Here is a 27,059-nt window from a genome sequence, read left to right as displayed (position 1 = left end):
GCGCTGTGATCGGCACCAGGGCAAGATGTACTGAACCATCTCCCAACTGGGTGTCCCAGGAACGTGATGATGCGTAGAGATGACTGTTTATGTTGTTCTGGGAGTCCCAGTTCCTCTGTGAACACAGTTCTGGAGGATCTGAAGATTCAGTGCACTTTGTTGTAATCATGCAATTGTTTCATGGCCATGTGATGGCATCATCTTTTGAAGATCCTCTATGTCAGCTTTGATTGATGGAGATATGATACAGATTACCCATCTCAGCCACCTGGATAACGCCAGGTAATTGCATCAAAAGATGTTAGTGTGGAATTTGTTTATGTCATGAAAATACATTGATTTTATCACTCCACGTTAGTTTTAAGCCAGTGTGTGTTTCCCAAGGCATTCTGTTTGGTAGGGCCCTGGGCACTATGTAAATAAACTGACTTGAGATGTAAGCTGTTTGATGTCCGGACTGTGATTGTCTCCCCTGAGTCAGTTATGGGAGCTGTTTGTCTAGAAAACCACAAGATTGATCATCTTTGAATGATCAATGATTGATCATGAAGGATAATCAGAAAATCTTGTGTTTCTTTTTCAGTGTCATTCATATAATAAACAATGAATATAATCATAATAGTTCCCACAGTATATCGTTCTTACATGTGATGACACATATTAGAGTAATCGAGACCTTGAACCATTGTCACACGAATGAGTAACCGTAGATGATGATTCTAGACATTTTACAAGGGCTTCTGGTGAAGACAATTTTGCACTGGATGAAAAATACCAGTATCTTCGATTAAGATTTCATGACCGATTCCGGGGATGGAAACAGAAACCAGTCATTCACACATGAAATCAGTTAATAAGATCGGCACTTTTGATTGTTTACATCACACAGATTCTGAGACAAACATGGTGACATGAGTTATATACACTCTGTTTTTTAGTGTTGAGTCACAGAATGAGCTGACTGTGTGTCTCACAGGGTTTATGTGTTACCAGGATCTCCTATCAGGTAGAAACAGGCCAGGCTAAGGCCCTGTCACCAGCAGAGATGACAGGTGGTGTATACAGACACTTCTCACAGTCATCGAGGAAGATCTGAGCACATCACACCAGAGCTCTTACAAAACCTCCTTTGTTACGTCCCTGTTCTCCCTGTGTGTTTTGTGCTGTTATCTTATCTTTTAGGACTGTTGTTTACACAATGCAATCAGAAACATTGTATACCACATTTGGAGTTTATGTCGGAACTGGACTGCTTGACTTGGTATCATGACAAATCCATGCATATTTGTAAAGTTATATGTGCGAAGCTGTGAGCAACAGCATATTCCTTGTACATGTATTCCCATCATGCAGCTGTTTACGCCACGTTTTAATTTTACAATACAGAGTTTTTGTTGATGGTTATCACACACACCTTACCCAGTAGAATAAAGTGACGTGACTTTTTCAGTAGAAGGTGTTTCCCGTTGCTTAAGGATGGAGCATGGGATGAGGTGACTGACTACAAGAAAATGTTTGCCCAAATAGAACACGAGGTGACAGTGGTACTCAGTGAGTTTCTGAACCGTGAAGATACGGGTAGAGTAGGTCTTACGCAACCCATGATTTTCATAAAAGGCGACTATGCTTGTCATAAGAGGCAAGTAACGGGATCAGGTGGTCAGGCTCGCTGACTTGGTTGATGCACGTCATCCTATCCCAATTGCGTGGATCAATGCTCATGATGTCAATCACTAGATTGTCTGATCCAGACTTAATTATTTACAGATTGACATCATATAGCTGGAATATTGCTGAGTGTGGCTTTAAACAACAAACAAACAAACAAACAATAAGTTTCTTTTGCAGAGTTGTGTCTCTTGTTTGCCAGTTTGTCAGTTTGGGTTCAAATCAATGATTTTGATCCTCAGTCTATCAGAACCAAAACATATGTATGTGGGTTTCACCAGAGTAATAAATTGCAATGTGTGTATTACTTCAGTCTTTTCTCGCATAAGCTGACATAAGAATAATTGAAATACTTTTCTTGGCAGGTTACACACAACTCTATCATTGTTGTGCCAGCTCCCAGATTGCTAACGGAGCACTAAACACATTTTACTCACTCACTCACTCTTCAAACACAAGTTGATATTTATGGTGTAGCCTTCATCACCTACCACAGCACTAAACCCATCTCACTCAATCACTCTCCAACCACAAGTTAATAAAGACGTAGCCTCCATCACCTACCACAGCACTAAACCCATCTCACTCAATCACTCACTCACTCACTCACTCTCCAAACACAAGTTAATAAAGACGTAGTCTTCATCACCTACCACAGCACTAGACCCATCTCACTCAATCACTCTCCAACCACAAGTTAATAAAGACGTAGCCTCCATCACCTACCACAGCACTAAACCCATCTCACTCAATCACTCACTCACTCACTCTCCAAACACAAGTTGATAAAGACGTAGCCTTCATCACCTACCACAGCACTAAACCCATCTCACTCAATCACTCACTCACTCACTCTCCAAACACAAGTTAATAAATACGTAGCCTTCATTACCTACCACAGCACTAAACCCACTCACTCACTGTCCAAACACAAGTTAATAAATACGTAGCCTTCATCACATACCACAGCACTAAACCCACTCACTCACTCACTCTCCAAACACAAGTTGATAAAGACGTAGCCTTCATCGCCCACCATAGCACTAAACCCATCTCACTCACTCACTCACTCACTCACTCACTCACTCACTCACTCACTCTCCAAACACAAGTTGATAAAGATGTAGACTTCATACTGAATAAAACATTTATAAAAAAAAAGAAAAGATGTAGCCTTCATCACCTACCACAGCACTAAACCCATCTCACTCACTCACTCTCCAAACACAAGTTGATAAAGATGTAGACTTCATACTGAATAAAAAATTTATAAAAAAAAAGAAAAGACGTACCCTTCATCATCTACCACAGCACTAAACCCACTCACTCACTCACTGTCCAAACACAAGTTGATGAAGAGGTAGCCTTCATCATCTACCACAGCACTAAACCCATCTCACTTACTCACTCTCCAAACACAAGTTGATGAAGATGTAGCCTTCATCACCTACCACAGCACTAAACCCACTCACTTACTCACTCTCTAAACACAAGTTGATGAAGACGTACCTACCACAGCACTAAACCCACTCACTCACTATCCAAACAAAAGATGGCAAAGATAATGTAGCCTTCACCACAATCTCAGCATCATTGATCCAATTACTCTACAGTCCATGCTTCAAAGTGTACGTCAGTTTACCAACTCCCCCTGGCACAATCAAGGAGAAATGCATGTTGTCATGAAATGCCAGATTCCCTGTTTCCACTGACTGCCAAGTGTGGTACCTTGGCTGTGTGGTTGTATAACACTGGTCCATGGAGCCAAGCCATCCATCACTGTCTGGAGGGCCATCACATTACATGGTGAGTTGCTGGGCCTGTGTTGTAGGGAAACGGGTGCAGTCCGTGGTGATTGAACAGTGTGTGTTTGTGCCATCAAGACTTGATGAACAGCCAACACAGCTCCTACAGAGGTGCTGTTTAGACCATTACCCTCGTACAGTGCTCTGTCTGCTGTGATGAACTGATGTTCCTGATACCTTCTTCCATATGAAGGGGGTATGGGGTAGCCTAGAACCCTCGCTTGGGAACCCTGAAGACCTGGGTACTATACCCCACTTGGCTTCTCAGTGTGAAACACAAATCTAGTGTTGCCCGTTGTGATATTGAAGGACACTCACCCACCCATGCCTGTTGTAAGAGGTGACTAACATGATCGGGTGGTCAGGTTCACAGACTTGGTTGATGCATGTCATCATATCCCAACTGCATGGATCGATACTCATGATGTCAATCACTGGATTGTCTGGTCCAGATTTGATTATTTACAGACCACCATCATATGGCTGGATTATTGCTGAGTGTGGCGTTAAGCTCACTCACTCACTCACAATAGGTACATGATATGCTGTGATTTGCTGACTGATTCCTATTTCACAAGTAAATTTTATGATCAGCTGCATCAGCACCATACCCGTGCTCGTGGGTTTCCCGGAAGTGGTAAACGTCTGAGACCTGCATCACTTTGGGCTTTCCTCCCACATTAAGCTGACACGCCGTGATATAACTGGAATACTGTTAAAAGCGGCGTTAAACCCAACTCACTCACTCACTCTGATCAGCTGCACTTATTTAGCGATGTGCGTGCGCATGATGCGTGTGGCTACTTGTACTAGTTATATACTGCTAGCCCACTGAGATACCATGCCACAGTTTTAACAGAGATACCCTACTAAGACACAGTATACTGAATCCAAGCAGACCATTCCTTATTTAAACCCTTAATGCCGAGCACCAGGCAAGGAAACAATTACTACCATCTCTTAACATTGCCGGGGATCAAGCCACATCATTCCGCTATCTGGGCACATTCTCTGTCCACTAGAGGTGGTCACAACTCAAGGAATACTGATATACATCATTGTGAGAAACTGGCACCAGTCCTATACTCCTTGCCAAACTGTCCAATAGTTAAGGCATCATAAGGATTTGTAGAAATTTGCCTCTTAAAGGGTTTTGCAATATGTTATCATTATAAGGACCAGTGGACTAAAACTGTTAGTTTCTATCGCTGTGTATAACATCCTATATGTTAGTCTTGTCCCACCATAGACAGTAGTTTCCTCACATTCCCCCTGAGTTTGTTTTGGACAACCCCGCCCATGTTTTGCTCCGGTCAAGGAGATCAGAGAGATCAATCCCCAGCAGGGTTCCTGAGTTTTTGTTTGTCTTGGTAGATGGACCTTAATGCCGGTCAATTCAACAGATACAAGGGCGGTCAAAGGAAGAGCGAGGAACTGTAATGAGTTGATAAACAGTGTTTAATGTGGACAAACAATGGATTAGTGACAGCAGGCCTTTCACACATGAGGCCGAGGCTGTTAGCACTGTGGAGGCCTTGATTAGATTAGCTCTGACCTTGTAACCATTCTGGCCCCAGGATTCACTAAAGTAGTCTATCACTGATTAACAGATAACAGAAAATACCATATGATAATGAGTCATTTATCCAGTTATCTGATTCCTTCTCACTAACTGTCATGAACAAGTTACTGTAATTTGTAAGGCAGAAAATAAAAACTTAGATATATTTTTTTCATCAATATAAAGTATTTCCTGCCAATGTTTCTGTAATTAGGTGTCAGGGAAAGCTCATCTCAACAACTATCATATTCTGATTTGACAATTTTGTTTGGTTTCACTTTCGCCACTTAGTTACAATGCTACACAGTATCAGGGAAAATTTAGAATGAAAGGACCATATCTTGTCAAATAAAAGAAAAACAAAAGAACATAAGTGAGCTCCTGTATGTGCAGCTGTGAACCAGCCTGAAGCTGGTAGGTGACAGCCAAGTGGACATTACAAGTCAAACCTACAAATCAATTTAGTGGAGTTTACCTTCTACCATCCCCCTGTGATCTCTAGTTTACATGGCTTAGGCAGGGAGATCTGCCAGGATTGACACCCTGCTTATTCAGTGGCCATAGAGGAGTAGTAACAGCGTAGCGAGGCCAGTTCTGTCAGTGTAACATAGTTCCATCATGTACGTGAAGCCAGTGAGTACTAACATTTATTACCTGAGGGTAAACATATCTTGATCATCATGATCTTTTTTTTTATGTAGAGGCTGATATGATGTCACTCAGGAAATATTGGGAATTTTCAGAACTATTAGACCAAATATGACATGTCATAAACAATTGTTTAATAAAAGAGACATGGATTTTGTACTGTCTATCTATTAACCGATAAGTCCCATAGACTTGTCAGAAAATTATTACAAAAAGATCAGGGCTGCAGTGAAATAACATGACACTCATTTAATATCATCCTATATTAACCAGGTAGAATATGCTTATTGTATAAGATCTTGTTTGGAAGCCAGTTCCTAGTTTAACTGCGCCTTAAGGGTGTTAGGGTGTATGCTGGTTATGTAGCACTCGATAAGGCTCATAAATGGTGGTTTTATGCCATGTTTGGCATGGTGGTTTGTCCATGTATAGGAGGTAGCGCCAACAGTTGTGGGGTTTATTATGTTACGCCTCTGTGAGCAACAAGGTGTTTTCAGGGTGACTCCTGAGGGCCTGTCCTGTTGAAATTCTCTGTTTAGTCTACTAACACGTGGATGGGTGTTTAGTTAGAAACGTGTGGATTGTGGTTATAAATAAATATCCTTGTTCACATTTAATGCTTTGTTATAAACTGTAGGAAGTCCTTCCCGTGGTAATGTGAGGTGCACAAGGCATGTGTGTACTCCTGGGGTCACCCCAGTCGAATAACATATACCTAGTCTCCGTTACAGGCCTACAGCATGTATTTTATCACACAGACATCCATATCCTATTCTCATCCCCTTCACAGCTCCAGCATTCCATCCATATCATATTAAACCACACACATCAGTGTTATATTGGGGACTGCATGTTAGTCTAAATATATACCATACTTCCTTCTATTTTAACTGCATTGGACACATATTATGTACTTAATAGATTGGGTTATGGCCTAGCATGATACTTGTATGTTGCTGTTTATTAACTTTGACTCATGATTTGTAGAAGTAAATTCTGTTGAAGGCTTGAAGCCCGCAGTAATATTCCAGCTATATGACGGCAGTCTGTAAAATAATCGAGTCTGGACCAGACAATCCAGTGATTGACATCATGAGCATCGATCCACGCAATTGGGATCGATGACATGTATCAACCAAGTCAGCGAGCCTGGCCACCCGATCCCGTTAGTCGCCTTTTACGACAAGCATAGTCGCCTTTTACGGCAAGTATGGATTGCTGAAGACCTATTCTACCCCGGAATCTTCATGGCATAGAATCAGGAGCTGTAACAACACTGACAGGTGTATTACTTGAGGGTAAACAGTGAAGTTGGGATCTTTCTAAACAGGCCTGACATCCGGCAAGTTAATGAATGCATCACCTTCCTGGTTCAAACTGAATCAGTACATGTGTATAGAAGCATAATTATCTTGACTGTCTCAGTATGTGGAACTATCCAGTGAATGTCCAGGTTAGAATTGATCCCATTTGCATAGATCAATGCTCATGATGTCAATCACTGGATTGTCTGGTCCAGACTGGGTAATTTCCAGACCGTTGTCATATAGCTGGAATATTGCTGAGTAGCATTTAACAACAAATAAACAAACAAGTTCTTCTGGCTGGAGGAAATGAGATTCTACAGCAGGAATAGATATGTAGTGTGCCACAAGGGTGCCACAGGGCAATGATAAAGCTGTGCTCTTTGTGAGGAAACTATGCCAACTGAGCGTTGATCTATCAGGGAACGCTGTGAAGGTCCTTTTAGTAAGCTATATGGATAGATAGAGATAATAAGCTGTTTTATTGTAGAAAGGTTGCCCTCTTCCTTTTCATTGAGGTTGATAATAGCCGTAAATCATACTGTGTATTAAGTGTGTCCATCATTGTCCTTGTCTTTGTCATGTTAATGTTTGGTTTCATATGATAAACACTGTTCACAAAGTGTTGTGAACAAACATGATTTCTATGTACACCCTAAAGACACCAGGGACTTCATTCAACCGTGCCATCAATTTGGAACACTGTACAGGTTTTTTTTTTCAGGATTAGAAATTAACCCAAAAACATTCACAAAGTAGCCATCCTTTTCCACCAATTTATTGTCAGTTAGCATTTTTCTTTTTCCTTGCAATATCAATTCAAGTTTCATGACATAAATTTCAAAATCTTTATAGCATCAGCTCCTTCAGTGGGCTCTCTCCAGGTCTGAGTGTAGGTATAAAGTGTTGAGTATACACTAACCTCCTCCACCCAGATTCCTGCCTCTGTCAAGGGGATGCTCCACACAGCTATCCTGTGTATGTGGGCTGGGGTTGGCGGATGTTTGTTTCAGGTGTGTGTTGAGAATAGGGGATTCCGTGATGTATGTTAACGTTCCTTCCTTTGTTTCAGACATACGTGAACGAGAGCCGGATTCCAGAACAAGAATATGTTACTCTGAACCACATGGATTCCGTACGCCTCGGATTCGATATCCTTTGTCTGGAGAATGGTGGTGATAGATGCATGTAGACAACAGTTGATAAGCATGTGACCATGTAAACAACTCCAGTACAGGTGGTGAGATCAGCAGCATAGTCATGATCCTGCAGAAAACATTAAATCAAATATTGATAGTTTAATGAAGTATTATATGTTGATATATTGGGATACATATTTATTGAAATATTTGTACTTGCAAGATGATATGTGTAATTTATCATATGAGAGGCTTTATGTATGGGAGCTAGATTATGGGCATTCTGACAAATAACATCTGGGGTAGTAATTGTTCTGAGCAGGAATTGTCTGGTTGGTGGGGATTCTGGGTTAGAATCGCTCCCCAGCAACCTATGCTGGTTATAAATGGCGAGAATCAGTGATTTGTTGATTGCCTGTCATCGTACCTTGACAGTGTGGATTGTTGTTCGTAATATCAATCACTGGGTTGTCTGGTCCAGACTCAATTACTTACAGTGCAGCAATATACAACAAACTCACACTAATTCTATACCCATTCCTCCCATCTAAGCTAAGCCTTATATTTTGTTAAGCCCCTTTGGAATTTTTGCCGTACAGTATAACTGTGCATTCCTAAAGCTATTTATCTCTTTGAGAGCTCAGCCCCTATGATGGATCTGTCACTGAGTATATAATCATCAGAGGGGCCAGGTGTTATTGTGTAGGGAATAACAGTAAAAGCGGCCTGGGACAACCCCAACAGCGGAGACAGTGATAACAGGGGCAGGGCAGATTAGCTGTGGGGAAAAGACATCTTTTGTCACCTGCTCTCCGTGTTTAGTCTGTGTTTGACACACTTCACTGGTCATGCATGAGTGAGTGAGTAACGCCGCTTTTAACAGTATTCCAGTTATATCACGGCGTGTCAGCTTAATGTGGGAGGAAAGCCGGAAGTGATGGAGGTCTCAGATGTTTACCACTTCGGTGAAACCCACAAGCACAGGTAGGGTGCTGACCAACCTAGAAACGTAATGGGGGTGCACCAGGATTCAAACCCACAATCATAGGTTTCTTACGTGCCAAAGGGACACAACTCTGCACAGTGAATCGCAGCGCGTTAGACGACTGGGCCACCCATGCCCCCCACCGAATGCATGAGACAGTGAAGCGAAACATGCAGGACATGGTTGAAAGGGAGCTGTCCCATCATTGGTCCAGTAATGGCTGGAGTTGATTCTACCTGATGCCAGTTGTGCTGGCAAATGTCCGGGAATTAAGTGTTTGTTTGACAATCAATATTAACATACATTTTAGTGAGTGAGTATGGTTTTACGCCCCCTTTAGCAATATTCCAGCAATATCACGGCGGGGGACACCAGAAATGGGCTTCACACATTGTACCCATATGGGGAATCGAGCCCAGGTCTTTGGCGTGATGAGCGAAAGCCTTTACCACCAGGCAACTTCACTGCCCCCATACATCTTAGGAATATAAAACATGATTACATAGATGAGAATGTAGGTGAAATATTTCTCCATCATTATATCCAAAAAAAAGTACCATGATCTTTGAAATCAAATCTTGTTCCTTTGAATGGAAATTACTTACAAGACATAAAAATCTGAATGTCAAAGGAAACTAACGCTGTAACACCATGTCCTTTAATACTGTTCTAGTCATTGGATGCAGTTATGTCCTGTTCAAAAGTGTTCCTGATGAACAAGAGGTGTGGGGTAGCCTTGTGGTTAAAGCATTCACCTGTCACGCCGAAGACACAGGTTTGATTCCCGACATAGGTACAATGTATGAAGTTTTTTTCTGGTGTCCCCCACCATGATATTGCCGGAATATTGCTGAAAGCTACATTAAACCATACTCACTCACTCCAGGTGAACAAGGGTCAGTTTGACCAGCAGCACGCAGATTACCTGTGAAAAAACATGGTACTGTGCCAGGTAGAGCTTGGCTCTTGTGTATATTGAACTGGATATAGTACAGCGACCATCACTATTGTGTGGATTATTTCATTATAAGCTCACAAATCCCCCAGTCATGAGGTGTCAGGGGGTGTTAGTCTCGTTGATTCATGACCTGAGTTTTACCTTTCTCACCTGTCTGGGTTTTGCACACCTGTATAATCGTTAATCAGCTGGTGAGACAGTTGCAGGGCATTGGACAACGTGTGTATTATACCATTCAAAGTCCTGAGTTTGATTTATTTGACACACCTGTGGAAGTGTTGCAGTTACCTGAGCCAGTTACCTGAGCCAGTTACCTGAGCCAGTCACTTGTGCAAGCATGAGTGCTTTCATTTAAGTCCACAACAATTGGACATGGCTTTTTTTATGTATTTCCATAATTGAAAAAGAAATCATGTTTAAGAATACCAGGCAGGGTTAGTGATGCCAGTCTCGGGCGGAGCTGGTCCTATCTTCGGTAGAATAACCCTAGTCTTGGGTTATACGAGGCATAGGTAGGCGTAATTTAAATTTCAAACATTGTGCGTTAGTTTGGGCACACTGGTTTGAACAACCTGTTTCACTCTGTGGCTGACTGGAAGGAAAGGATGTAGACATTTACCACTTCAGGTATGCAAGGAGCAGGATGGGGAGCTGACAGATAAGGGATCACGAGTAGGTAGATCTGGACATGTGACCCCTGACCTGTTTGACTTGGCAGTGACAGAGTGATTAACCTCGCCTTATTGGTAGCCCCGTGGCCAGCAAGTGTCGTTCAATAAGATCATATTATGTATATCAATCTAATGATAATGCTAAATACACAGACAATCTTTGAGTTTCACACAATCCACTAACCACAACATCCAGATCCAGACTTGTACCAAGCTATGGAGCACCATCCTTTAGAAGAACAACTTGATGTATGTGTTGAGTTATCGGTTGATGTAGCATGATCCAGTGTGTTGAGTTCCTTGACCGTTGTCTCACATACCATGGTGTACCATGTGGAGAAGGGTAGCCATGTCCCCCACAACCACCCCGGGCACTCGCACCACCACCCCACAGAGACGCTACCTGGGTGGGCGGTCCGCGAGGGAGGGACACATATTGACATGGCAGAATGTGAGGTGAGTCTGAACAAAAGTCATTTTCATTTTTATCTATGCTTACAGTATTTGATGTATTAATAGTGTCCTGCTCCTATAACATCCTCCACATTTTCATTTGTTTTTGTTAGATGAGATGTATTGAGATTCCCTTTTTATATTGTAACATAGTGTTCAGAAGTTACCTTACTTACCACGAGGGGAGTATAGTCTTCAATAAGCCCAAGCCCTTGTAAAAACCCTTCATGAGCCTATGGCACTTAATACATGAAATACAGTAGTTCACTAACAGTTTTCTCAGCGGTTCTGGGTGATTGTTTTATAATTGTGTTCTGTAGAAATCAGATTGATCAAAACATCTGATTCTGTTTAAAGTTTTGGTAATGGCGCATGAAATATTGATACAGCACAATAATTGTGTTTCATCCATTTAAAATAATAATGTGTTATATGATTCGGTAAATGTGTACATTGGTGTTCCTGCACTTCTCGTGTATGTGTGTGTGTGCATGGAGTGAAGTATGAAGGATAAGGGGAGATAACTCTAATTGGCCTAGAGTTGTAAGGAAAGCCATGCAAATCTGTCGGTAGAGCTCATGCTTGGATGGTGATTCAGGCAGTGTCAACACTTTAGTTGACTTATTATGTTCTGCTTACATGAAGTTACTGTGTAGCATATTGTTAATGGGTATTTTTATATTTACAGATGATAGTCACTATTTTTTTATAATAACTATCGATATGTAACTTTAATTTCCATTACATGTATATAGTAAATCAGTTATGTTAAAGCTTGTATTTGACAAGCATTCCTATGATGCTAGTTGGTTGATATTTTCAGTCACCTGCCACTGTAATTTCGGTAAGGTCTTGAGCCATGACATGACTAAGTGGGCACAACATCATCACACAATATCAGTTTCTCGTGGGGGTCGGGGGGATGGGTTGTTCAGACTGTAATGGGGGTAACACAAGTGACACCCAACTTAGGATGTCAAACCTATCCCACCAAGCATCATGCAGTCCGCTACTGCCCATCTCTGTCTACACGGCAGTCAGGGTACGAGGGCCACGCTTACACTGATGATGCTGTGTTTCCTGCGTGTGATACATGACATTGTTGGGGCAGGGAAGTCCGCAGGAAGGAACCAATGACTCTTTTCTTAGATGAATTAGGTCACGCCAGCCTTCACCTCTGTCCGGAAGTTCCTGGCTAGTAATTTGCCTGATGAGTTGGTAGTTAATTTGGCTAGTAAAATCTCCTTCAACTGCTCTTCCTGTAGGTGATTTTGTAATGAAAAGCAATGGATACAACCTTTTATTTTCACTTTGCAAAATTTCATGACAGATCAAGTGTAGACAACTGCTATATTTACAATTAAGTAATGTTTTGTAAAGATTTGTAATGTCAATGTCTTTCCCTGCTCGATAAGTTTCTACAATATCTGCACTGTTAAATGTCTAAGTGAAAAAGTAACAAGGCTTCCATCACTCCACCCTCACTGTCAATAGCAAGTCATTGTCTAGAGTGAGAGCACCTGCCCGGAGGGCGGAAGGTCGGGGGTTCAATGCCCGGTTGCGTCATGCTAAAAAATTAAAAAACATTGTACTTGTTGTTACTCTGTCTGACACTCGGCATTAAGGGGCTAAAACAAGGACTGGTGGGCTCGGAGTCAGCACACTGTGTCTGAGTGGGGTATTCATGTTGAAATGCTGCATGGTGTCTCAATGGGCTAGCTCTATAAAATCGGCTTTAGTCTGGACTAAAACAAGCAGCCACACCCACACACACGTGCATGGTTGTCGCTATATAAGTGCAGTAATCTTGAACACGATGTTAAACCCCATTTCACCTGAAGTCTACCCCAAGTGTTGTGCTTCTGCTGAAGTTTCTGTTCATTGCACTTTTTCAGCTTCCTTGTACACAAAGTGTCACATCACTTGTGAATAAAAGTGCATACATGCAGATACTGCTGACATTATGGTGAATACGTGATGAAGAACAGTCCCGTGAATATCCGGGTTTGATTGGTCATAAGAGGCAACTAACGGGATTGGGTGGTCAGGCTCGCTGACTTGGTTGATGCAAGTCATCATATCCAAATTGCGTAGATCGATGCTCATTATGTCAATCACTGGATTGTGTGGTCCAGACTTGATGATTTACAGACCACAGTCATATGACTAGAATATTGCTGAGTGCAGCATTACAAACAAACAAAACAGGTATTTGTCTTTCAACAACACTGCTATGTTATTTATAGTATATCTTCTAGGCCATCAGTGAGTTGATCGGTCTCCGGTGAAGATCAACGTTTATTAACTATATTTGGATATCGTTATAAGTTAAATATGGAAATATGAGAAAGTTTTCAGCTCAGGAGTGTTATTAGGTCTTTTTTTTGTTCTATGGACTTTATTTAAAAAAAACATATCTCCAAACCAAACTAAGAAGGTTCCAATAATCTCTGATTCTACAAGAATCCCATCAGTTAAAGAAAGTGTCAATACTTTTTCTTTGAGGTTTTACACTGAGGTTAAAGATAAATTCAACAGACATGACATTTGACCTATGCCTATTTGCATATGCAAATGCTTGTATTGAGTGTATACATGGAGCTGAAGAAGTTGGTCAGTGGCAGTGTTTGCGAACAAACTTGGGCCGTGTTTTGTCTATATGCCCTGTGAAGGGGCAGCGTGGTAATGAGATGTAACCTCACCCAGTTTCCATGGGTAGACTGTTACTGTAAACTGGGGGAATGGGGAAGCAAGCCTTAGTAATATTTTTAAGGAGCAAATGGAGACAGGTGTACAAGAGAATTAATGGCCACAAATAATGTTCGAGGAAAGGTGCAGTTAGCTTACTGGTTTATAGAGTTTGTAGACAGTTAAGGTATTATTAAATTTATTTGTATTTTTAATGATAAATTTTCATTTTTTTATAACACTTTTATGCAGTTAGATGAAAACAATGTTGTTTTAGTTGATGTCATGATGTTGTAACAATTAAGTTGAAATTTAACATCACATCGGCAATATTTCAGCCATATCATGATGAGGATGTTGTAATAAACAGTGCAATGATGCAACATGTGTTTTCTGGAATGCTATAAGTTGAGACATCTGATCTGTGTAATAAATGTCTATGACTCAAATAATGAAGTAGATGTCATGTGCTCAGTGTAGGAGACAGCTGCAGTCTTAGTCACGGGGCATCGGAACATCAACAACGTTACTCACGTCAGTAATGTCTGAACACCTTCTTTTTTTGTTTGTAAATCTAATTGGTTGCGTTGCGTTCTACAATACTCCAGCTGTATCGTGGCAGCCTGTGAATAATTATATGCTTGCCAGACAAACCTGTGGTTGATATTATGAGCAACATCCCTGGCAGATGCAACCAAGCTAGTTATCAAGCTTGACCAGCTTATCTAATATACTTGCTGCTTACAAGTAATAATGAGTGAGTGAGTTAGGTTTCATGCCACTTTGAACAGTATATACTGTTATATCCCGATGTGTTGGGTGAATGTGTGAGGAAGTCCCAAAGTGATGCAGGTGTCAGACTTTTACCATCTTGGTGTAATGCACAAGCACGGGTTAGACTCTACGATGGTGTACACTGACTACGATGTGTCTCTGACTCTACGATGGTCTACACTGACTACGATGTGTCTCTGACTCTACGATGGTGTACACTGACTATGATGTGTCTCTTATATCCCCCATATCCCCACGTAAGTCTTTCCAGCACGTAGAATCAGAGACACATCGTAGTCAGTGTACACCATCGTAGAGTCAGAGACACATCGTAGTCAGTGTACACCATCGTAGAGTCAGAGACACATCGTAGTCAGTGTACACCATCGTAGAGTCAGAGACACATCATAGTCAGTGTACACCATCGTAGAGTCAGAGACACATCGTAGTCAGTGTAGACCATCGTAGAGTCAGAGACACATCGTAGTCAGTGTACACCATCGTAGAATCAGAGACACATCGTAGTCAGTGTACACCATTGTAGTGTCAGAGACACATCGTAGTCAGTGTACACCATCGTAGAGTCAGAGACACATCGTAGTCAGTGTACACCATCGTAGAGTCAGAGACACATCGTAGTCAGTGTACACCATCGTAGAGTCAGAGACACATCGTAGTCAGTGTACACCATCGTAGAGTCAGAGACACATCGTAGTCAGTGTAGACCATCGTAGAGTCAGAGACACATCGTAGTCAGTGTACACCATCGTAGAGTCAGAGACACATCGTAGTCAGTGTACACCATCGTAGAGTCAGAGACACATCGTAGTCAGTGTACACCATCGTAGAGTCAGAGACACATCGTAGTCAGTGTAGACCATCGTAGAGTCAGAGACACATCGTAGTCAGTGTACACCATCGTAGAGTCAGAGACACATCATAGTCAGTGTACACCATTGTAGAGTCAGAGACACATCGTAGTCAGTGTAGACCATCGTAGAGTCAGAGACACATCGTAGTCAGTGTAGACCATCGTAGAGTCAGAGACACATCGTAGTCAGTGTACACCATCGTAGAGTCAGAGACACATCATAGTCAGTGTACACCATTGTAGAGTCAGAGACACATCGTAGTCAGTGTACACCATCGTAGAGTCAGAGACACATCGTAGTCAGTGTACACCATCGTAGAGTCAGAGACACATCATAGTCAGTGTAGACCATCGTAGAGTCAGAGACACATCGTAGTCAGTGTACACCATCGTAGAGTCAGACACATCGTGAGCCCTTGTCTAACAGGCATCTCAGGTGAATGCATCAGTAGGCAAAGTGGCCACTGCATCTCGTATCATGGCTGTAACAACAACGTGTGTATTTTTTGTCAACTGGGCAGTGTGATGTGTTGAGAGGAAACCTGTATTGATTATTCAGACATGGCACTGCTGTGTTCAAGTTCTAGCAACAGTAATGAATGTTTCAGGGGAGGCTGATTGGCATGACATTGATGTATAGGAATGTCTTTTATGGGTTAATGTGTGTTAATGAAATAATGTTTCACGAGTTGGATTGGAGTGTAAGAGACTGGTCTAGGATTATGTGTAATCAATAATCATTGTGGGTGAAAGTGTGACAGCTCCAGGTGAAAACAGCATTAGTGAATTATTGATTGCTAAACAGATGATGACAAAGGCTGTATGTGTAATTGCCAGTTGCTAAGGCCACTGATGAGGTCTACATAGTTGATGAAATGACACGACGTGATTCATGTTGGAACCAACGTGGAAACTGTAAGATTATTCACACCCTGACTGTGTGCCCCGGAATGTTTATGTAACATCCATGACATCGAGAGCATACCTGTAAACACTTATCAGTTACTCTGAAACTCAGTTTCTTGGAACGTCTTTGTGAACCAGAACATTACGATATGGTCTGCATGGTACAACTTTCAGGATATGAAGTGAAATGATGCAGCCAGTTTCACGGTTCAATGATTCAAAGTAATTAGATCGTGTAACTTCCATTTGATGTGACTATTTTATTCTGAACCTAGGTGATAAGAAGTAGAAGCCAGATGGTTTTCAATCAGGTTTCAAGGGTAGGTAACTCATGTTGTATCATCCCCGCTTTGTCGCCTGTTTTCTGTGTTTCTGTTCATGGGAATTTTATCCTCTTTATTGGCTGTTTTTGGGTCTGGTTTCAACTTCATTTGCTGTCTGGCATGCAGTTATTTTCACTTTGGTGGATGGTTATATTTTTTTAATTGTCAGTATGCTTGTGACGAGAAAGTTTATTTCATTATACCGAACGAAGGTAACATCTGAATGCTTTCTTAGATCATTTTACAATCTGTATATTTCCTCAAGTGAATGGTATTTGTCATTTTTCATAATCATTTGTGCATTAATGAAATGTGTTTCATCAGTAAATGAACTATGTTACTCAAAAGAAGAAAAGAGCACCCAGTTGTCATGACAGAAGAACACCCAATGTTTTCAGAGGACTATGGTTAATCTGTTATGACACATGAAAAAATCAGGTATTCTTGAACTTCTTGTACATTAAGGTTCGTCATTTAGGAACAGGCAGTTCAAATCGGCAGGCTGTGTGTTTTAGCTTGCCTTGATTATGTTTTCGTTATGTTTCCAAGTCCTCACTTGCCACTGCTCCCTTTGTGTCAGTCAGGGGTGTGTGCTAGCCCAGTGGGTTAAGCATCAGCATAATGTGTGAAGCCCAGTTGGCTGGAATGGAGCCAAAAGTGGCTCCACTCACTCACTCACTCACTCACTCACTCACATTCTCACATTTTCACATTCTCACTCATTTCTGTTATGTCCTTCTTGTTACCTGTACCGTTGACGGTAACTATTTATACATGCTGGTCGTTAATGTGCAACATGCACTATGCTCCACCTGCTGCTGTGCAAGATAGAAGAAAGCTCACATGATGGCTAAGAAAAGCCACTCACTCAGTAGTAATTGTGATTTTGTGATCAAGAAGCACTGAGTCTGTATTAGATAAAAATATAGTTTGTATTTGGATAAAAGTATATTCATGAAATTATTTCAGATCAATTTTTACTGTTGAGATAAAAAATATATTGAAAAGTAAAATGAAATTTTAAGAAATGTCTTTTTTTCTTTACTTAATTTCTTCATTTAATGGAACTTAGCCTCATATCAACCCTGTACTAGTTCTACCTCTTGCATCTTGACATATGAACCAAGACTGTCTGACAAATAGGCTTTACACTGTATGCACACCGGTTTTTACATTAATATAAATACAAAAGGTATTGAAGTGAGTTCTTATGATTATGTAAGTATGTTGTTTATCCACAGTTACGTTTTATTTCCTTCATGTGGAATTGATATAAATAACCTTTGGGGAAAATAATCCCTTCAAGATTTCTTTTAGAGTTTATTTAAGGTTTGTTTACAATTTACACTGATTTACCTGAGAGAGTTTAATGAGAGGCTTTTGACCAGAGTCTGAGAACAAGCTTGACACCTGTTACTTACTGAGTGGTTCAGGCTATTAATTACTCTGCTCTCTGATAAGAAAATGTTCCTGTTGATATGAGAGCCAGGCCCTGATTACATTCATTCGTTAGGCTAATCAGTGCCAAGATTAATTGTAAACTGGTAGAGCAGCATACCTTAGCTTGATCGTGCTCTGAACTAACTAGGACATTTGACACAGTTATACAAGAATAGGATCAATATGGCTGTGATAGCATAGTGGGAACTGTTGACAGTGGAAGTAAGTAATATTTTAGTGAGTGAGTGAGTATGGTTTTATACCTCTTTTAGCAATATTCCAGAATATCACATTTAGGGAACACCAATATGTGCTTCACACATTGTAAACATGGAACTGAACCTGGCCTACGGTGTGACAAGCAAACACTTTCCCCACTAGGCTACCCTATAGCCCTCTAATATTTTGATGAGATTGCCTTGTGAAGAAAATGATAGATACAGTCAGACACCATTGTGTCGAACTTTGATGTGTCGAACTAAACTTACAGTTGTCTCGAAGTAAAATCTTGTTTACTGTGTTTTCATTCTTCATTCGTCATTTTCGGTTGTATCGAACCTGGCATAACTCAAAGTATATACTTAAGTCCATATACTTCGACAAAATGATATTTGACTGTTCTTTGAAGAGAATGTTTTTGAGGGCACTGTTCTAGTTTTCCTTGATGTTGGAGCATACTTTGATGCATATATTCCAGTTGGACTTTGGAGATGTGAAGATGGTTGTTTGTTGTCGGTAGATGATGTAAACAACAGTTGATACGTTGTTTTTCTGTTTGTTGTTTCAGGGCTGTATAGCCGAGCAGCAGATCCAGCACACATGTGTTCATCAAACCGTCGAGCCAAATTTCGTGGATATGCATCGCAGTTTTGGTAAGAAGGAAGCAGAAGAAGGCGGCAATCCTGGTCTTGGATCCAACACCTGGCCCAGGAAGAGGCTACGTCAGGGGCGGCATCATCCCCACGTGGCGTCCGTCTTCGCCGACGCTGGTGACCAGGCTGATGGCAATATGACAAACAATGGATACGAGTACCCATCTAATGGGGACGGATCCCATCACTCATCGTGTGAACATGCGGGTCACAGCGACCCCGTGCATGATGCTCCGTGTATGTGCTACTCCCGCAACAACGCCGACTACCTGGATTACGCCGTTACACGGATACCTAGGAGTGGATCTCGACATCAGCTGCCACCAGGTGAGAAGGAGCTCTTGGAAATGTTTGTTCTGCTTGCATAATCGTTTTTTGTATAATCACATAACTGAAGTGTGTATTATTTGCCATGACTGCTGGTGTATTCTCCAGGAGAGGTTGTGTGTCTTTGGTAGTGGTTCATAAACACATGCTCATGATAGAGTCGGAATTATTATTATTAAGGGGACTGTTTGAGATGTTTATTCTGCTTGTAGTGCACATTCTTCCATGTATAATCAGTGATATGAATGGAGTAATGAACATGTGTATTACTGACCATGACTGCTGGTGGAATCTCCAGGAGAGTATGTGTGCCTTAAGGGGGCTGTTTGAGATGGTTTTTCCATCAATGACCTTCAGTGACAATCACTGATACATGTGCAGTAATACATGCTCCACAACCATATGCATATCTGTTGCTTAATGTCCAGTTGAGGACATGGGATTTAAAGGGAGTCTTTGAGATTTATTCTGCTGTTTGTGGGTGTTGTACTTTGTACATAATCACTGTAATGGTTCTTGATTTGGTGGTTTTAGCTTATTCCACATATCTGCATGATGTTTCATGCTCTTGTGATGTAGCAATGAGACGCAACACTTCATGATTTTTTATGGATTTATTACTGAGACCAGTGATCGTTGGCCACGTAAAAAACATTGTTAGGATTCAGACAAGCATAACACATTGTCACAAACATACACTTTCACTTGACAAGTTCAATGTGTAACACAATCGTTTTGGCAAATCCCGCACATTTCACAGCAACGCGTTCTTCAAATCATAACATGTGCTCTTCCCCACTTCCGTTCAAAGGGACATAACTCGTCCTCGTTTACCACTAATAATAAAATATGCATTGCTATATTGTAACACCAAAATATAAATCAACCATTAAATCTCCCAACATTACAATCACTGATAAGAAATCTGTAAATGCTTTACATACCAGCAAATGGTGTCTGCAGGTTTGATCAACAGGTGGAGACTGAGAATATTTTAAAGGGCTCTTTGAGATCTTATTGTGCTTTCATGTTGTGGATTATCGCTGACGTGTCCTCTGGTTTAATTCCAAGGGACAGGGGAACCTAGATATCTTCAGTGGGTTTTACTGCCGAGGGTGTTCACTCAGCATCCTTTTCACCTGTATTTTGTTGTAAGGCAGCAGATGAAATTATTCATCCAAACAAGGTCTATCTTGATTGTCTGTTTTGTTTCATTTCATTCACAAATAATAACTAAAGATGAATTTGATTTTTTTGTAATAGTAGGTATATCGGTAAGACGATGAGAATGAGAAATACACGAGAAGTCTTTGTTGCTTTGTTATCAACTGATCAGGAAATGCAGTGGCCTGTTTGAAATGTAGGTCATGAGCACATACAGGACACAGAGCTTGATTTCTGTGGGGAATGTCTCTCTGTGCATCTCTTCTTCTGCTTATCTTTTAAAAGTGGTTTCAATCCCTTGGTCCATGTGGGTTTCAATCCCTTGGTCCATGTGGGTTTCAATCCCTTGGTCCACGTGGGTTTCAATCCCTTGGTCCATGTGGGTTTCAATCCCTTGTTCCATGTGGGTTTCAATCCCTTGTTCCACGTGGGTTTCAAACCCTTGGTCCATGTGGGTTTCAATCCCTTGGTCCGCGTGGGTTTCAAACCCTTGGTCCATGTGGGTTTCAATCCCTTGGTCCGCGTGGGTTTCAAACCCTTGGTCCACGTGGGTTTCAATCCCTTGGTCCATGTGGGTTTCAATCCCTTGGTCCATGTGGGTTTCAATCCCTTGGTCCACGTGGGTTTCAAACCCTTGGTCCATGTGGGTTTCAATCCCTTGGTCCGCGTGGGTTTCAAACCCTTGGTCCATGTGTGTTTCAATCCCTTGGTCCGTGTGGGTTACAATCCCTTGGTCCGTGTGGGTTACAATCCCTTGGTCCATGTGGGTTTCAATCCCTTGGTCCATGTGTGTTTCAATCCCTTGGTCCATGTGGGTTTCAATCCCTTGGTCCATGTGGGTTTCAATCCCTTGGTCCATGTGGGTTTCAATCCCTTGGTCCGCGTGGATTTCAAACCCTTGGTCCATGTGTGTTTCAATCCCTTGGTCCGTGTGGGTTACAATCCCTTGGTCCGAGTGGGTTACAATCCCTTGGTCCATGTGGGTTTCAATCCCTTGGTCCGTGTGGGTTTCAATCCCTTGTTCCACGTGGGTTTCAATCCCTTGTTCCACGTGGGTTTCAATCCCTTGGTCGATTATGTTTCTAGGTATGTCAGCACCATACCCGTGCGCGTAAGTTTCACCGAAGTTGTAAACGTCTGAGACCTGCAACACTTCGGGCTTTCCTCACACATTAAGCTGACATGCCGCAATATAACTGGAATACTGTTAAAAGCGGCGTTAAACCCAACTCACTCACTCACTCACTCACTATTAAACCCCAGAAAACTGGTTGAGGTGGACACTTGAGGGGGACTGGTGATTGTTGGGTATCGTGATGAAGAGAACCTCAGGGCTCGGTAAAGATACATCTTTGAGTACTGTTTTGTACAGTTTTTCTTTTTGATAATATTTTGATATGAAACTATGAAATGGACGATGCTGTTGGTGCCAATATGAGGTATTCTAAGGTATAAAAATTATGTTTGGTAAGACGTTTATCGATGAACAATGATTTGAACTAAGCAGCAGTGTGAGGCAATTGTAGGCCTGTTTCTCACAGCAATGTTTTATTGCTATGAAACCAGAAATATCTACACTTTTACACTGACCTGTTGGTCCTACTGGTAAAAAACATTCTCTGCTTTTTTATTAATAACTACTCTCTATTGTTAGTGAATGTTACAAATTCATATAAAGAAGGAAGTTATTATTTCATGCAATCATAATGAAATTCATTTCAACAAATTACAGAGATCAATAATTTCTTTTAACATGCCTTGATTTGAAATTCAATATCTGGAATAAATTAAATATTGATGTCTCCCAAGGAAGCTACAAAGTTCAAACATGTCAAACCACATGCCATAAGGGGGATCGTAAAGAAATGGTAATTCTTGGCACAAAACACACAATATTCTTGCTGATTCAGCAAAACTCTGAATAAGCAAGTAGGCAAAAGGGTCACACAGTCCCTATACTATTGGGAGCAAATCTATAGATCCTTCCAAAAACCTTAATTTTTTTGTCAAGCTGGGGTGATTGAGTGTGTTTTATTGTATTGTTACAAGTTAAGGTAATCGATCCTGTTGATGAGCTGGTCAGAGCTGAGATAGATTCCCTGTCTCCTGTGTCATCCTGACAACTGTAACTAGGCAGTTATTGATTTTCTCAGCCGTGTACCCTCATCGCTTTTCTAGAACAGACTATAGCCCATGACTAATTTGGCTTCAGAAACTGAGTTTTAGGGAGCAAGGATGGGATAGCAGTCACAAATGTCATTTAAAATTGGCAGTCAAGTGGTCATTCTAGATACAGGGGAGATTTAGGCAGTGTTTTATTTCATGGAAGACTGTTGAGTCTGAGAGAGTGAGGTCAGATCACCTTGTCTGCTCAGCATCTCGGACATGGCAAGACTCAGTGCCTGTGATGACAGTCTATAAATAGATGTGACTTTACAGAGCGTAGTTGACATCACAAGAGCTTCCTGGGGATATCAGGTTTGTTGGCCACATGCATGTTTGTGTCATTGTGTCTCCCGCCATCGTTAAATGGTGGTTGAAATGCTGTTAACGACTGTCTATGACAGAACGGTTGTATTGATTGTAATGGTAGAATCACATGGCAGTTTGCCATGCCATGATCTCCGAGCCATCTACTCCGAGTGATTGTTGGTCTCTCGTCTCAGTTCAACAAGACAAATAGCCCTTATCTGTAGCATCCATCTGTATCAGATATTCGGGTCATGTTGTCAGCATCAGTATAGCCACTGGAGTGCCCCCTTGCCTGAAGATGCCGAGGTGCTGGGGGGACGAGTCGACAGACATTTGGGGGAATGTCAAGGGGAAGCGGTCAACTATGACCTTGTTGCTGTACAGGTTGTTGCTGTAGTTGATGTCGAAACTAATGCTGTTTGTGTTGTCAACTCTGTCTTGAACCTCCCATTTCTTTGTTATCTTCTATGCTATGTAACTTGAATTAGTGTGTTTTCTTAAATTATGAAATATGGTTTTGATGTCATTTGATCACCAGAGCTGAAACTTATGTCATGGTGCAACATCTGTAGTGTGCCCTTTAACAAGAATCAAGAATTTCATTGTTCAGACCACCCATGTATTGCAGGGTACAAACTATCTGCATTTGGGAGAAAATGTAATTATAAACATGAAAGGTAGATATACATAATGTACCTTATATAGAAAGATATTGCATATTATTTTCATTCACAGTACATACAGACTGCTATGTATCATCAGGTAGCTGGCAGCTACACTTAGTGAACATATTGTATTGGTAAGCCTTTGTGATAAACATGTACATTTTAATCTCTTCTGTAACAACAGGGGCGGTCGGGTAGCCTAGTGGTTAAAGCGTTCGCTCCGTCACACCGAAGACCCAGGTTCGGTTCCCGACATGGGTACAAACTGTAACCACAAGATCTGTGAAGCTACAATTTGTGTATGGATGATCTGATTTAAAAGAATTCCAATGTCAATATGAATATGGCAGCTCTGGCAGCCATAGTAAATTCCAATCATTCATTTTTGACAAGTGCTCATTATGTGTGTGAAATTACAGGTGTCGATGTTACCTGTGTAATTACCTGTGTGATGATAGTTGATGTTAATTTACTCCCGTAACAAATGTTTGTACTGGATTTGTGAAAGAGTTTAAACATTTGTTGGGAAAGCAGTGAGTTAGTGAATCTAAAATATGTGCATGATACACACATTGATGACTTCAATTGATGCCCACAGATTTCTAGTCTGTCATACAGACCCTGAAACAAATATATCCAATACAGCCCATGGGAGTCTATAATATTTGGCAAGTCTAGATTAAATTGTTTGATAGGCATTACTTAGAAGTTGCCAAATCTAGATTACTGCTGTGTCTGAATATGAAGAGAGTTTCTGGGTTCCTTTTTATTATTTTCCATAACTATAATTAACAACTGTTTTTGTCTGTAAAATTTGTTCATTTCAGAGACTAGTCTAACCGATTTCCTGTCTTATATATAAACAGTGATGTTGAAAAGATCATGCTTGCTGACTTCCATCACTTATAAGTAATAAAAGGATTCTATATTTGATAAATTTAGATTCAGATGGAAAGACAACATTTTGTCTTTTCAAGTTTTGATAAACAGAAACAGTAAATAAAATACTTTGTTAATATTTACTTTTAATTAATGCAACGGTAAAGGGAAACAACTGTGGAAATACAGCATGTCTAGTATTATCCTAACTACTGCCTCAATCAACTCCCACATAAAACAATATTGATCTTCAATTCAAGCTGTGAATAGTGTCCCCCATGCACTTTTAGTGTTACTGATGTCAATGGTGTTTTTATGGTTTTTTAAATCAGTTTTGTTTGCATTAAGTCTCAGTGACAAGACATCCATCATGATACAGGTTGTTAATTCCTGTGTTGGAGCAGAGCTTCATGAGGACGATTGTGTTAGGGTGAAAGGTATGCATGCTGTGAACTGCGTGTTTATTTGAGGTAAACACTCCTGGCATATATTTTCTCCTGTGTCTAACATGCTGCACACATATGTACCCCGATGGAGTATTCTTGGATGACGATGTAGCCTTTATAGAGAATCAGAGGGGGAGACCGATTCCATCACAGTCTGGTATTGTTCTGAACTTTGTGGTTATTCCTGGTTAGAATTGGTCCCTAGCAACCTATGCTTGTCATGTGAAGAAGTAATAGGATCCGATGATCAGACTCGATGACTTGATTGATGGAGCGTCATTTTACCTGGTTGGCGTGAGAGTTTGCTCACAATATCAATCATGGTTGTCTGGTCCAGACGTGATTGTTTATATACGTTGCTACCATAAAGCTGCAGCATTGCTGAGTGCAGTATTTAACAAGGAGCAAGCAGTATTTTGGTTCATAGTTACGTTGTTTTGATATTTATTGCAAATTATCAAAAGCCATATATTTTGTGACTTTGATCACAGATATACCTCCTCCACTTTTTGACAGAAGTAATGGACGAATCAATGTAGCTTCCTTCCTTTTTGCTGCTGCCCAGAGAAGCAACATGTCTGCTCTGGTGTTGTGCTATGGACGTCAGTGTTACTCCTGCCTACAGTGTAAAGGATTGATTGAGAGGATGAGTGAGTTCTGTGTAATGCCTCAGCAGTATTCCAGCTATATCACATCAGCCTGTAAAACAATCAAGGCCAATCAGAAAAAGCATGAGCCACCATGCCATCGGGCACGACAGGCCTAGGCACGACAGGCAATTGCCCAGGCCTCTGAACTGGACACCCCAACCTTCTCTTGTCTGCTCTTACCAAAAGTATGGGATACTGAGGACTATTCTATCCACTGGATTTCCAACAGGACGTACATGTTTGAGAAAACAAAGTTTTGATGTCAATCTCGGCTGTTAATTCAGAGGCAATCAAGATCCCAGCATACCATGCTTGTAGGGAGAACTGACTATTTAACTTGCCTTGTTTGTGAATTTCCCCAATGACTCCCGCCTGAAGTACAATGCGACCATTAATGAATCAGCTCTAATCTACACACACAGATAGTGCTGGGCTGTAGATAACGTTGTTATCCATTGAGTACTAGTATTTACTCACATGTTATCATTCACATTGGGCATTGATAGTTTGCTTTGATCAAGTCTATTGGATATTTTTACACCAATGAAGTGATATTTTAAATTATTACCCACGTGGTGAAGATACAGGTGGTAAGATACTAAATCCGTACGTCACACGTGTGTCGTACAAGGTTGACCTTGTTTTATTCGTTTTGATTGGATAACCGTGACCTCTGTCACACCGGGACTACTTTTTTCATTCATAAAAAATCGCGAGACGTCATTCATTTTGCGATTACAAGGCAGAACTGAAGAAATTCATGAGAACGAGAGATATTTACAAACACTTTATTAAACCAAACAAGATAGTCACACGCATCAAATTCGGTTTGCATTCAATATAAGTTATGCATAGAGCTCCTACAGACGTATAATCGAGCTAGATCTATAAATCGATTAACAATGTACGACTGCCGATCGAGCGCGTCCCTTGAGCGTGACGCACCCGACCATTTTCGCAACTTTCAATTTGATTTAACGTAAAAGGGTAAGCGTGGTGAAATAAAGTCTGTTTAAACTATCTGGACAGATATCTAGACTTACTTGGGATGATCCGGTTGTGCCATCGGTGTCCCCTTTGAAGCGTATTTTGTGGCGCTGTTTCGGTAGGTGTTGTTCATGAATGAACGAACACGACAGCACGACCAGATCACTTAAAGTTCACAGTTCCGATAAAAATCATTCGAAAACTCCGTGGAAGTGTGCCTGACTTCTGATTTTGTGGCCCCAAACATCCCAAATGTGAACAGTAAAATTCCCTATCTCTAGCGTAAAACGCTGTGAGTGGATTGCGGTTGTCTTTTCTTATTCCGGTGGCGACCTTGCCCTTCGAAGCTGTCACTACCATGCAAGCAGACTTGAGTTTGTTGATTTTCACGTCTTCAGTGAAG

General features: G+C 41.1%; 1 protein-coding gene across 9 annotated transcripts in view; it reads left to right on the top strand.

Annotated features, from left to right (window-relative positions):
* LOC139442238 (centrosomal protein of 170 kDa-like) overlaps positions 1–27,059 on the top strand; it is a 182,877-nt gene that overhangs the window by 92,386 nt on the left and 63,432 nt on the right. For 8 of the 9 annotated variants that reach the window (XM_071223020.1, XM_071223016.1, XM_071223017.1 and 5 more), the window contains 4 exons: positions 8,059–8,140; positions 11,059–11,195; positions 16,707–16,751; positions 18,982–19,393. In XM_071223020.1, coding sequence (XP_071079121.1) covers positions 8,059–8,140; positions 11,059–11,195; positions 16,707–16,751; positions 18,982–19,393 — 676 coding nt within the window. The remainder of the gene's footprint in view (positions 1–8,058; positions 8,141–11,058; positions 11,196–16,706; positions 16,752–18,981; positions 19,394–27,059) is intronic. The other variant, XM_071223019.1, reaches the window with a different exon arrangement.

This window comes from Haliotis cracherodii, unplaced genomic scaffold, assembly GCF_022045235.1.
Source record: "Haliotis cracherodii isolate W230 unplaced genomic scaffold, xgHalCrac1.p SCAF_5, whole genome shotgun sequence".
NCBI classification, from domain to species: domain Eukaryota; kingdom Metazoa; phylum Mollusca; class Gastropoda; order Lepetellida; family Haliotidae; genus Haliotis; species Haliotis cracherodii.
The sequence above is the reverse complement of the archived record's forward strand: the minus strand, read 5'-3'. Positions and strand labels throughout refer to the sequence as shown.